The 13,798-nt window shown below is 46.0% G+C and overlaps 1 protein-coding gene across 24 annotated transcripts in view; it reads right to left on the bottom strand.

Annotated features, from left to right (window-relative positions):
- KALRN (kalirin RhoGEF kinase) overlaps positions 1 to 13,798 on the bottom strand; it is a 697,103-nt gene that overhangs the window by 136,281 nt on the left and 547,024 nt on the right. For 5 of the 24 annotated variants that reach the window (XM_038002471.2, XM_038002472.2, XM_038002470.2 and 2 more), the window contains exon 1: positions 4,704 to 4,957. The exons of 16 other annotated variants lie outside the window; for them this stretch is intronic. In XM_038002471.2, the coding sequence (XP_037858399.1) occupies positions 4,704 to 4,788 (85 nt within the window). In that variant the 5' untranslated portion in view covers positions 4,789 to 4,957. Of the gene's footprint in view, positions 1 to 4,703; positions 4,975 to 13,798 lie in introns of those variants that run through there. 3 more of the 24 variants (XM_007985570.3, XM_038002468.2, XM_038002475.2) reach the window with 3 other exon arrangements.

The raw sequence follows: 13,798 nt of genomic DNA, 5'->3' as shown, positions 1-13,798 counted from the left end.
GGATGATGAATTTTTATTTTTGTTTCTTTTTTGGAGATAGGGTCTCACTCTGTCACCCAGGCTGAGTGCAGTGGTGCTATCATAGTTCACTGCAAACTTGAATTCCTGGGCTCAACCGATCCTCCCACCTCAACCTCCCGAGTAGCTGGGACTATAGGTACATGTCACTACACCCAGCTAATATTTTAATTTTTTGTAGAGATGGGGTCTCCCTGTGTTGCTCAGGCTGGTGTTGATCTCCTGGGCTCACTTAATCCTCCTGCCTTGGCCTCCCAAAGTGCTGGGATTACAGTGGATGGTGAATTAAAGTCAACAACAGTGAATGTCATAATGGTTCCTTTTTGCGGTTACCAACACCTTTCTAAAGGAACTTGGTGTCATGGTTTCACATATTAAACTCCATTTATAAAATGGGCTATATTAATTTAAGGGCCAAGGAAGAGACATTTACATCAAGTCATAAGGTTTCTGGTTGAGACTTCTGGAACAAAGTAGGATAAGAGAAAGTTATAGATAAAAATGTCTTTGGATGACCTATGAATCCCCATAACACTTACCCATAGCCCATGACATCAGAGTCAAGGAGGAAGGACTACCCACATAAAGAAAGAATCATAGACACCGATCCCTGCACCTCCCCAATGAAGTGATTCAGCTTGGGTAAGTCCCACCTCCTTCCTCTCTTTACCTCTGAGATGTTCAGGCGGCTGGACTATCTCAGTCTAAATGTGAAGACACAATGGCAAGTGGACTTGGGACACAAGGACACTGATACAGCAATAAACAAGTATAAATAAATCCCATGCACACTGTGGAGCAGCAAAGGAGGATGGCAATCAGGAAAAGCTTTCAAAACGGGACTTGTGTCCACATACCTAAAGTTAACGAAAGTTGACTAGAAACTTAAGTGTCTTGGTTGGGCATGGTGGCTCACGCCTGTAATCCCAGCACTTTGGGAGGCCAAGGGGAGCGGATCACTTGAGGTCAGGAGTTCAAGACCAGCCTAGACAACATGGTGAAACCCCATCTCTACTGAAAATACAAAAAATTAGCTGGGCGTGGTGGTGCACACTTGTAGTCCCAGCTATTCAGGAGGCTGACACATGAGAATTGCTTAAACCTGGGAGGTGGAGGTTGTAGTGAGCCAAGATTGCCCCACGGCACTCCAGCCTGGGCGACAGAGTGAGACTCCATCTCAAAAACAAAATTAAGTCTCTAAAACTGGCTTCTACCTAGAAAGGTCAGAAAAATCTCTGGGCTCCTTGATCACAAATTCCAGTGCAATACATAGCTTAGCAATTTCCAGGTGATTTGAAATCTCTGCTGAACTGACCCACTTTTTCGGGCTTGAAGGACAGTCTAGCTAGTCAAAGCTATCCCAAAACTAACTCCCCACAGAGTGTGACATCAATGATTTATCACCCCTTAGACACATGCATGCAATTATCTCACTTTTGGTTGTTTTTCACCTTCAAAAAGGCAGTTATAAATGCATTTGCCTTCTTTTTTCCTTCTCACCTGATATCTATTTTCTTTCTATCCTTGGTTTTCAGTTTTCCTGCCTCTCAACACCAGTTTCAAGGTAGGGAAGAAAAATCATCTTTCATCAAACCTGCTTTCTATACTCATACTCAATAGAACCAAAAAGGCTAAGTGCAGTGGTTCACGCCTGTAATCCCAGCATTTTGGGAGGCTGAGACAGTAGGATCACTTGAGCCCAGAAGTTTGAGACCTGGGCAACAATAGTGAGACCTTGTCTCTAAAAAATAAAAATATTAGCCTGGGGTAGTGGCATGCACCTATGGTCCTAGCCACTTGGGAGGCTGAGGTGGGAGCCCAGGAGATCCAGGATGCAGTGAACCATGATCAAACCACTGCACTCCAGCCTGGGCAACAGAGTGAGACCCTGTTTCAAAAAAAAAAAAAGTGGAGTGTGGGGGTGGAGGGAAAAACACAAGACAGTAGCTTTCCATACTCTTCCAAATCAAAAGACAAGTTCAGTGAAATTCATCCATATTTTCCTCAAATGTGATATTTAAAGACCACATAGGTACTTTATCTAAATCCTTGACTCTGACCCTAGTGATGACAATTACAACCACTCAGGATTCACCAGAGAAATTCCAGTGTAGCTCACTTAGCTTCAAGTCAAAAATAGCCAAAACATTCCACTTCCTCTTGGTTCTTTTACTTTTGTCCTTCTCCTCAGACTTTAGAAGGAGGTATCCTTTAAATCCTGCATGACTAGAAGCCAGATGGTCAAGGCCCCTTGCCTTGGGAACCACAGCAGTGGGCTCTGAGTCATTGCTTCAGAGTAAAGCTACTCAAGCCGCGAGAGACAGCCGAGTTCTCCCTGAGAGAGAAGGCATTGAGACCAAACAACCCGCGGCCTTTATCTAAAAGGTGGAGTGGGGAGGCTGCCTTTCCATTGTATTTTCCCTAAGACCAGAGGAACTGGTTCAACTGAAAAGCGAGGCAGTCAGTCCCTTGCAGTGCACACCCTCCACTTGAGGGACAGCCTCAAGACTCTCCCCTCAGCTCTTCTGGGTGTTGCAATTGGGCAAGCCTCTTCCCAAAGAGTCTGCGGGCTCTGGGCCATGCACTCAGGCTCAGCACAGATCTTATCTTTTCAATCTGCTTTCAAATTGATGCCTACAGGCTGAGTGGAGACTGTTCTTGGTTAGAGTGAGCCTGAGGAGCCCCAGGCATGCCCAACACCTCAGACACGACCCCCAGCCCAGCCACAGGCTGGAGTTTTCTTTGGAGAGTGGCTAACTCACCTCTCCCACTATCGTCCTCTGATGAGCCCGTTTTTCATCTTCACAATCTAGGGTATTGAGGAGTAAAGCAGGAGAAGGCCCCGGGCACCCACCTTGCCACCCTTCTTTTTCCTTTTAAACTGGTCTCATTGCTTGGACCTCTGACTCCCTCAGTCTTCATCTGAGGGTCGCTGGCCTTTTCAGCTCCGGCTCCTACAACAGCCACTCGCACGCCTCCTCTCCTAGCCACGGAGCCAGGAGCCACTGCCTTCACAGGCCCCAGGCAGGAGGCACCCAGCAGGCCCCGGAGCCACCTCCCCAGCCCCTCCCCCTGCATCGCAGCAAGAAGGAAAGTCAGGCAATTTCTCAACAAAGCAAAGGCCAGCAAGACCCCCAGAGAGTTACCCTGCAGCGCAGCCAGGACTGTCACATATCTGGACTCAAGGAGGCAGCTGTGGGGGCTTCAGATAAGCACCACCCCAGCCCCCACATTCTGTCTGACAGGAAACGGACTCCCAAGAAATCCTGCAGAGAAGCCCTTCGCGGGGAAAGCAGGGCAGCCTTGGAGCCAACCCACCCACTCAGATTCCCCTTGGCCATTTCCTGCTTCCTCCGTGCTTTATTCCCCCTTTCCCTCAATTCCCAGCCTTGGTTTTGAATGTTTCTGAATCAGACTTAGAGGGTCCCTGGCCCCTCACATTCCTTCTTCATCTGAATTCTGGTTTTTAGAGCTCAAAACCACACAGTTCCAGGCTATTCTAATTAAATGTAGAGATTGAGACCATCTAACGCTAAGATTATGACCTTAATGACTTGCAGGAAAAGTCATTCGGATTTAATTAATTTTGGTAACCTTAAATCTGCTCAGGATAGAAAATTTCTCAGGGCTATGTTGTGTGTTTGTGGCATAGAGGATGGTGAAAGGTGGCTTGGATGAAGTTTATTCACCAGTAACTCAGCCAGAAAGTTCCATCAGGATTTTGCATAGCGGATGGGATGAGAGACTGGGTGGGGTATTGTAAATGGGGGTGGAGGCCAGAGGCCCAAAAGGTGAAACTTTTTAAAAGGGCAAATGTCAAGTAGGGGCTACATTCTCATTTCTACCCACACAAAAACAGTCTTCCCCCACTATCCTAGCGTGTGTTAAAGTGACATGAACAGCCTTAGAAGCATCTGCTTATCCTATTTGGGAAGGTTCTGATTTCTTTTTCAGGAGAAGCCACACCATTGAGAACCCTCCCTCTGTGTCCTTCTCGCCCTCCTGTTCACCAGCTGCTCTGGGGGAAATTGGGTGCTTCCTCCAAGTCTCTTCCACAACATTAAGATTAGCAGAATAATTAAATACAGTCCTAATTGGGCACAGAGAGAGTTGTTAATTAATGAGCCAAGCTCCGGCCCAGAGCTGCAAATCCACGCTGGCCTGTGAAAACCCAGGCAGAAAAAAAATGTGCTCCAGTCGTATGAGAAAATTGTCACTTGGCAAAAATAGTTCCTGCTGTAGACACAGGTGTCAAACACATTCCTGTAGCCAGGAGTCACGCGTTAATCCCGCAGCTGAGATCTATGTGTAAATAAGTGAGGTACTTCTCCGCCACTACAGGGACATACGCGGCTCTGCGTCCCCTTCCTTTCCCTCCGTCCGCATCCCACTCCCCAGCAGGCTGGCGCCCTGACATCCAAAGTCGCTGCTAAGTGACTGAGTTCCCAAACAACAGCTCCATATCCAAGTCAGAACCACACCGGCGGCCAGCGAGCGCGCGCGTTCTGTCTGGGGAATTGTGAAACGGATCGCAGCAAACTCTCCCTTCGCCGCCCTCCTGATCGCCACCCCCAACCCCCTACCCCAGAGGCCTCCCCAACCCTTCCCTCCCTACCAACTTCTCTCGGGCTCAGCGCGACCAGTCTGGCTAAGGGAAGGCACCAAGGCCACCGACAGCCACTCACCTCTGCACGGGAAGCAACAGCAGCACTTAGCAAAGAGCCATCCCAAAGAGGGACCTCGGGTGTAAGCCCTGTCGCCGCCCTTCATGTTGCCCCGCCGCCCCAGCGCTCCTGCATGGCACCGGGCGCCAGCCCGGGGTGAGAGCGCGGCGGGAAGGAAACTTCAGCGCTGCCGCCCGAGAGCCGGCTCCCGCCCTCCCTGCTGTGCTCTCCCCGCACCGCGGCCGGCCGCAGCTCTGACTTACTGGGAGCCACTGCCACCTTGGGAAGCGGGGAGGGGCCGGGCGGGGAGGGAGGGCCTAAGGGGCGGAGTTCCAAGGTCCAGCTGTGCGCAGGAGATCTGGCCAGCAGCGGCCAGAGCCTTATGCAACGCTGTCAGTGGCACCAGCGCTGCGGGCACTGGGCAAATGGGTGGAGTTTGAGCCCTTGGCACCAAACAGGTAGGTACTCCTTATGTGCAACTTCCTCCCCTCAAAGGCCACCACAATGGGCATTGGCTTAAAAAATATAACTAGATGGGGCCAAAGAGGTGAGAGAGGGGCAGACTTAGAATGTCCAACACTCAAGGATGCCCTTTTCTTCCTCGCAGCCTCACCTGTTCCCTCCCCACAGCCTCCTCTGTATTGAAAACACCTTCCCCAACCCTTTCTTTCCTTCCATGTAATGCTGATTACTAACAATGAGAACAGTGCCTCATCTTGATCAGCTCTCCAATTGTAATGACGTGAAAGCACTGGGTTTGGAATCATACAACCAACCTTCAAAGCTCAGTTTTGCCGCCTGCTAGCTGTTTGACCTTAGGCAAGTCACTTCACCTTTTATCTTCAGTTTCCCCATTAAAAAAAAATGTAAAAGAATTCCTATTTTCCACGGTTGTAGATTTTCTTTTTAAAAGTTTTTTTTTTAATAGAGATAGGGTCTTGCTATGTTGCCCCAGTTAGTCTTGAACTCCTGGGCTCAAGTGATCCTCCTGCCTTAGCCTCCCAAAGCATTAGGATTAGAGATGTGAGCCACCACATGCAGCCGACGGTAGAATTTAAAAATATCTATGGATATCTCCCAGAGTTGCTGATTTAGTAGGTAGGAGGTAGGGCCCGAGAATTTGCATTGCTACAAGTTCCCAGGTGATGCTGATGTTGTTGGTACAGGACCACACTGAGACCTACTTGAGATTCAGACTTTTTCCTTGCCTATTTGGCATCTGTCTCCTTTTCTTTTTGTAACAGCACCTTGACTTGTCTTTGAGGAACCAGTCCTCCTCCCTACTCAGGCCATGTTTCTGGGTGTGGCTAACATCCTGTTACAGAGGTGAAGTTTAAAATTTCCAGGTGAATGAATACCTACAGAAAAACTTCAAACATCTTACTTATGGCGCAAGACTGCCATTCACCATCCCCCCTGCCCAATATGCCCAGTAGACCTATCATTCCTTTACTTATATCCCTATCCCTGTCTTTTAAAGCTTTTTCATGTTTCAAAGTCAAGCTTGCTTTCCACAACCCCCTTGAAGTCCACTTGGGCCACACCAGTGGGGCCTTTCCACGAACCACTGTATTACAGGATGTCTCTCCCATTCCTTTGTGTCCAGCTTTAGGGCAAAGGGCCTGCTGGAAACACACAACACTCATAAAGAGGGCCTATTCATCAGGAAAAAGGGAAGTTTGTGGGAGGAATGAAAAACAGAAGCTTGATCACCCAGGTAACCAATGCCTTCCTGGAAGAAACACACTCATGGGACAAGGCTTTTAAAAGTTACCAGGATTTGGGGCTTCATTTCCCAGTTGGAACCATGCTTAGATTTGTGCTTTATTTATCTATGTGACAGCCAGGCATGGTTGCTCATGCCTGTAATCCCAGCACTTTGAGAGGCCAAGGCAGATCACTTGAGCCCAGGAGTTCGAGACCAGCCTGAACAATGCAGGGAGGCCCTGTCTCCACAAATAATAAAAATAAATGAATAAATACATAAATGAGCGGGTCTTGGTGGACCATGCCTGTGGTCCCAGTTACTTGGGAGGCTGAGGTGGAAGGATCACTTGAGCCTGGGGATGTCAAGCCCGCAGTGATTCATGATTGTGCTGCTGCACTCCAGGCTTGGCAACAGAGTGAGACCCCATCCTCCCCAGCTTACCTCCCCCCCAAAAAAAATATGTGCCAAGGCATCTGCCACATGGTTGGCATACCAGTAAATGATCAAAGCATGACCTAATGAGTAACAATAGCTTACATTTATTGAGCATTTATATGCTAAGCAGTTTCCTCCATGTTCTCCATATATTATCTCATTTATCCTCATTAAAAAAATCTTGTAGTTTCCTGTTTTACCTTTGAAGAAACTGAATTAATAAACTATGATGAGGCTTTAACGGTTTAATTCTAAAGAGAAACTCTAAAAAGCTTCGCCCCTTTGGAACAGTAGAACATAAAGTGAAAAATCTACCCTCTATTTCTACTACTGCCATCTCCCTGATGGTTTCTCTTGGCAAGGTTTACATAAGAATGTCACTGTCAAGCAGGAAATGAATCTCTGGTGCTCTTTCTAACATATACAAAAACAGAGAAATGACAGTTCAAATTGCTCATGTTGGCTGGGCACAGTGGCTCACGCTTGTAATCCCAGCACTTTGGGAGGCCAAGGTGGGCGGATTGCCTGAGGTCAGGAGTTCAAGACTAGCCTGGCCAACACGGTGAAACCCCATCTCTATTAAAAATACAAAAATTTACTGGGCATAGTGGTGCATGTCTATAATCCCAGTGACGCAGGGGGCTGAGGCAGGAGAATTGCTTGAACCCGGAAGGTGGAGGTTGCAGTGAGCCAAGATCGCACCACTGCACTCCAGCCTGGGCAACAGAGTGAGACTCTGTCTCAAAAAAAAAAAAAAAAATTGCTCATGTTGTCTGCACCCAAGATTCCTGATTCACTGACCATCCTGATAATTGGTCAGTCTCATTTTGCCAGGCTGAATTACTGCAGGATCCTTAATCCTTACATAGTTATCCTGGGTTCCAGTTCCAAGCCACAGCAACCGGCACTGTTATTTAGTTCTCTCTTCCATGTCACCAAAGACAGTACATATTTTGTTTTTCTTGCAAGCCCAGACCAAAAATGTCTGTAAAAATTAACTTTATTTGCTTGTGATCCATAGTATGGATGCTATGGTCTAAGGCTCAATGTTTGGTTTACCCATCCAATCCATCTCTTTTTACACTTTGGGGGCACTATGATAGGAATTCAAAGACGCTTCAAAATTTCATGGGGAATAACCAGTTTGTTTTTTACTGAAATATTCCCTCTTGGTTTTTGTGTTCAGATAACACTGGATCACTTTTTTGTCACAATTCTTTGCAAGAGACTAATGACATACCATCTTACAGAAACTGGCTTGAGTTACATGTTTGAGGAAGACCCAACTCTTACTTTAGAAATCAAATACCAGTAGACCCTAAAGTAGTCCACTATAGGCAAAATGGATCCATTGGGCATGTTTCCACTGATACTTTTTTTTTTTTTTTGAGCAGAGTCTCACTCTGTCACCCAGGCTAGAGTGCAGTGGCATGATCTCGGCTCACTGCAACCTCTGCCTCCTGGGTTCAAGCAATTCTGCCTCAGCCTCTGGAGTACCTGGGATTACAGATGTGTGCCACCACGCGCATCTAATTTTGGGGATTACAGATGTGAGTCACCGTACCCAGCCTCTACTAATTCTTATAACCCAGGAATTCATCCTACTCTCAAAGGCATAAAACCATTAGGAACCTCCTCCTTTCTTAAGTTGGCAAGGTCAATACATTTTTGGCCATCCTGGAGATTCATTCTGGGGTTAGACAGCAATAACCAATAACCCAAGAGTCCCATTGCCATCCTCACTTGCCTTCCAGAATAAGACTAGCCAATGTCTACAACCTAATAAGAAAATCCTTTCCTTTCCTTTCTTTCTTTTTCTTTTTCTTTTTTTTTTTTTAAATAGAGACAGGGTTTTGCCATGTTCCCTGGGCTGGTCTTGAACTCCTGGGTTCAAGTGATCTGCCCCGCTTTGGCCTCCCAAAGTGCTGGGATTACAGGTGTGAGCCACCATACCTGGCCATCAAGGAAATCTTGAACAACATGGGAACACTAACTGTTTGTGGACCTACCCGTTAATTCATCAAATACTTACTGAGTGCCTACTCTGTGTCAGGCTCTGTTCTAGGTACTGGATCTACGTTGGTGAACTAAAACAATTTCAGTCCTTCCGAAGCTAGCTACTAGGACAGACTCATCACGAATGTGAGAGAAAAGTGAATCCACATCGGATATGTGACTAAGTTTATTAGTTGAGGGGTTTAATAGAGGCCTAGATCTTCTAGCCTTTATCCAGCTGTTGTCAGTTAATATTCTCAAAACAATTTAGAAGGGATGGTGGAGGATATAATTTTAAAACATTGGTGCTGATAAGATTCAGAAGGGAAGCATTTAAAAATATGAGGCATTGGTATTTTTTAGGCTCTGGGGTGGAACCAAGTTTGAGATCATTGCTGCCTGAGTCTCCCCTCCCCCACCCCCACACACCCCCTGAGATTTAGATCAATTGACTTTGGGCACAACTGGGCACAAGTATTTTAAAAGTTCCCCAGGTGTTTGTAATATGCAGCATAGTTTGAAAACCACTGGTGCAGTATGGTGGTTCTCAAACTCCAGTATACATCAGAATCACCTGGAGAGTATGCTAAAACACAGATTATTAGGCCCCACTCCCAGAGTGGCTGATTAGTAGGTCTGGGGTGGGGCCTGAGAATTTGCATTGCTACAAGTTCCCAGGTGAGGCCGATGTTGTTGGTACAGAAACACACCGAGACCTACTCGAGATTCGGACATTTTCCTTGCCTATTTGGCATCTGTGCCTTCTTTTTGTAACAGCACCTTGACTTGTCTTTGAGGAACCAGCCCTCCTCCCTTCTCAGGCCACATTTCTGGGTGTGGCTGACATCTTCCCCTTGTCCACCCTCTACTCCAAAGATAAGCCCATGACCTGGGTGTGGCCAGGCAGACACAGGGATTGGTTCAGATTTAGCACATGACTCGGGTTTATGCAATGAGCATAAACCTTGAGATCTCAGCAAGAACATCTGAGAAAACAGCAATCTCTTTCTACAAGATTTCTAAGTTGATGGAATGTTAGCCTAAAGCAGCTGGGGGTATTTTGCTATAACAATGTGGGAAGAAGCTCTCTGAGAATGAAGCCAACACAGGAAAAAGATGAGAGAGAAGAAAAGAGAGGTAGGTTTCTCATGGTATCATTTGAGTAGCTAGAGAGGCCTCTTCCTAAAGCTTTATTCCTAGGCTTTACTTGTGCCCACCCCTCACTTATACATTCCTTTTTGTGTAAGCCAGTTGAATGTCTATTTTTTCAGGATTTTCACATACCTACCCACCCACTCCCAAAGTTCAGGCTAAAAACTCCTAAGCTATAAGCAATATCTTTAAAGTAGTCTTACTTTTCAACTAGGTGACTGAGTCTCATTTATATTTTTGGCAGACTTTGTCTTCGGTGATACCTGCAGCCTAAGTCCATTTTACATGAATAAAGTTGTCTGCCTACCTATGTGACCACTTTATGTCCCGCCCTCATTTCCAACAACAGTGAACCCCAAAGAATTCCTGGTATCAGCCTGCAGATGTAGTGGGCCAGGTGTACCACAATGCCGGGCCTGACCTCAGGCACCAGTATGACTGCCTCTCCCTCCACATTAACCACAGCCTTCAGTAACACTGGACCAAGACCTCAGGCACCTGTCTCTTCCACCAACAGACATACATCCATCTTGTTTTTCCTTTAGGGTTATTCTCTTCAGATGGTCAGGAATAGAATTTTACTAAATCACAATCATTTCCTCACATTTCTTAGCGCTCAGGACAGAAACAGAAGGAATAGCAACCACGCCCCAATTCAGGCCTAGAGATTCATGTGAGATCCTTCTTACTGTGACAAGTACTGAGACCTTTTATGGAACATAGGCTCAGTGAGCCGTGAACATGGTTCCTGGTGAGTGCAGAGGCCAGGCCTTGATCTCCTTAACTCCACTGCAACCATTCCCTTGCCCTCCTTTCCCCACAGGGGTGATTCTCACCTGTAGCACTCACCCCCAGGTTTGGATTCTATAAGGTTTTTTTTTTTTTTTTTTTTTAAGATGGAATCTCACTCTGTCACCCAGGCTGGAGTTCAGGGGCACATCTTGGCTCACTGCAATCTCCACCTTCCAGGTTCAAGTGATTCTCCTGCCTCAGCCTCCCAAGTACCTGGGACTACAGGCAAACGTCACCACGCCTGGCCAATCTATGGGTTTTAAAAGGCTCTGCAGAGGATTTCAATGTGAAGTCATGGCTGAGAACCACTGACTTTGGGGCCCAAGGCCACTCACACTGTGGATGAGTTCCTGCATTGTAGAGTTCAGGAAACACTTGGACACAAAGAGTTTTACTTTCTCAGACTCTGACGATCAGTCCCTTGACCCATTCTTCCACTGCCTGCCATGCTCCTTGGTTGCTAACTGCAGGTTCCTTAATTCTCATCTTCCCTGTGTAGATTTCTGATCTATGAACTGCCTGACTGCTGATACCAGGATAGCTAATCAATGTTCCCAAATTACCAAGCCCTGGCCTCCATTTGTGGCTGTGGCCTAAACATCTAAGATGCTTTCTAAGTACTAATCATTTATTCAACAAATAATTGGTCTTAGAACATTTACTGTTTGCAAGTCACCAAGCTAACCTATATTTGGGAGTTTATAAAGAAAATGTAAATTAAATAAGGTCTGTTCCCTGAGAAAAGACAAAGAAGAACAGGGTGAATTCTAGCAGAAGTTGGTTTAATTTTCTGTGGCAGAAAAAAGAAATGGAAACAGAGCAGTACTGGACATAAGGTAAGTGTTTCTTCTTTATGTGAAAAAGAGGAATTGAGACAATAGTCATCAGTAACCAGAAACACTTCAATTAGAGAAGGTATAATGTGTACATTGCTTCTATATTTAATTTGAACTACAGATATTTTAAACTCCAAATATGTTTTGTTTTGTTTTGTTTTGTTTTGGAGGCAGAGTCTTGCTCTGTCATCCGGGCTGAAGTGAAGTGGTATAATCATAGCTCACTGTATCCTCAAAATCATGGGCTCCCACCTCAGTCTCTCAAGTAGCTGGGACTACAGGCATGCACCACCACACCTGCCTAATTTTTTCGTTTTATAGAGATGGGGTCTCACTACATTGCCCAGGCTGGTCTTGAACTCTTGGCCTCAAGCAATCATCCTACCTTAGCCTCCCAAAGCGCTGAGACTACAGGCATGAGCCACTGTGTCCAGCCCAAATATTATTTTTTTTCAAAAGTGTATATCTATGTGGGTAACTATTCCCAGGTAATATGTGTTATTTTAACAGTAATGTGTACAGAAAAAGTGTGCTTGCCAAAATCACGGAGTAATCTCTTCTTTTTATCTCTGTTTAATGTGGTCTAACCACTGCACCACTGCTGGCCCCATGGGTACCATCATCCACTTGGTGACAGCTCCTGGACTCTAATGACTGAACCATTACTAAGCTTGGCCCATATGTCTTCACCTACTGGCCTTTAAATGTGTTCATCTGCACTTGCCTACCTGACACCTGTTTGCCTCTTTCTAGCTGTCTCACTTATCCTCAAGAGAGGCCCCAGCTCAGCCTGCAGCCACCCTCTTTTTTTTTTTTTCCCCAGGAAGTACTACTGATCACTCTCTGGTCTGAACCAGGTTCAAGGTAGAGGGGTGGTTCAGGACATACTGATGAAGACTGTGGGATTACACAGAGTACACAGATGTCTCCCCAGAATGGCCAACATTCCTCTTCTGTGAGGACAGAAAGGAAGAGCTACTGGCAACAAGGACAGGTTCCTGGATATCTGTACTGAGCAGCCGCCTGAGCTGGCCTGAGCTCAGGGGCAGATGAGCTATTTATCAAAGTGAAGATGGCTGCAGCTGGAGTTGCTAAAAACAAACCACTCCAGGTTTTATCCATTTCCAAAAATGTTTACCTCTAAGTAGGTCAAAGTGTTCCCAAAGTAGGGCAGTAAAAGAGTGCCAGTCTATCACTCTGAGTTTCAATTAAAGGTAAACTTATGATTGCTAAGTGTCCACTATGCGGGATGGCATTTTAATTCTGCCAATGCCACCTTCCGTCCTACAGGCACAAATAGCAGCTCCACATAGATTCATGGGGTACAATGAAGAGGTTTCTGATGAGTCAAATGGAAAGTGGATTTTGTCTTGATGTAACTCAGGTGAGTTTATTGAGGATTTCCAATAATAGAAAGGATATACATCTGCCAATAATGGAATGTGGATAATGACCTACTCATCCTTCAACCAGTCCAAATAAATGAGAGGTACTTAACCCATACATCCCCAGAGAAGACTTCCTCAGTCAGGACTCCTAGCATCAGAACATGATTCCCCATTCCCATCCTCAGGTCTTCCTACTAAAGCTTAAGCCAGTTTCCTCTACCGTTCTACATGCTGAGCCTGGTCCTTCACATAAGAACACTGCAGAGGTCCTTGATGCATGATCTGTCCCTCCTTTCTATAAATATTTACTGAGAACTTCTTACATGGCAGCCACTGTTTTAGATGCTGGGGATAGGGCAATGAACACAATAGACAAAATCCCTGTATTTGTAGGGAGGATTTGCAGAGGAATATTAACAAATATATCAGGGAGTGATAAATGCAATGAAGAAAAGTAAAACAGAGGAGGGAGTATACAGTGTGATGGCAGAGGATGGGAGTTAGAGAAGACCTCTCTAATCAGGTGACATTCAAGCAGAAGGAAGTGTGACAGCAAGACATCCAGGTATCTGAGGATCTGGGGTATCTGGCTTGTTCCAAGCAGAGGGAACAAAAGGTCAGGCCCTGAGGTGAGCATATGTGTGGCTTGATTGGTGAATGGCTCAGTGAGGCAGGCTGGTCAGGTGACTGGTAGTCAGAATAACGTCCCCCAAAGATGTCCACATCCTCATCTCCAGAACCTATAAATATGTTACCTTATATGGCAAAAGAGACTTTGCAAATGTGATTCTGTGAGGGACGCTGAGGTAG

The sequence above is a fragment of the Chlorocebus sabaeus genome, chromosome 22 (assembly GCF_047675955.1).
Source record: "Chlorocebus sabaeus isolate Y175 chromosome 22, mChlSab1.0.hap1, whole genome shotgun sequence".
Taxonomy (NCBI): Eukaryota; Metazoa; Chordata; class Mammalia; order Primates; family Cercopithecidae; genus Chlorocebus; species Chlorocebus sabaeus.
This window is presented reverse-complemented; position numbering and strand designations above follow the sequence as displayed.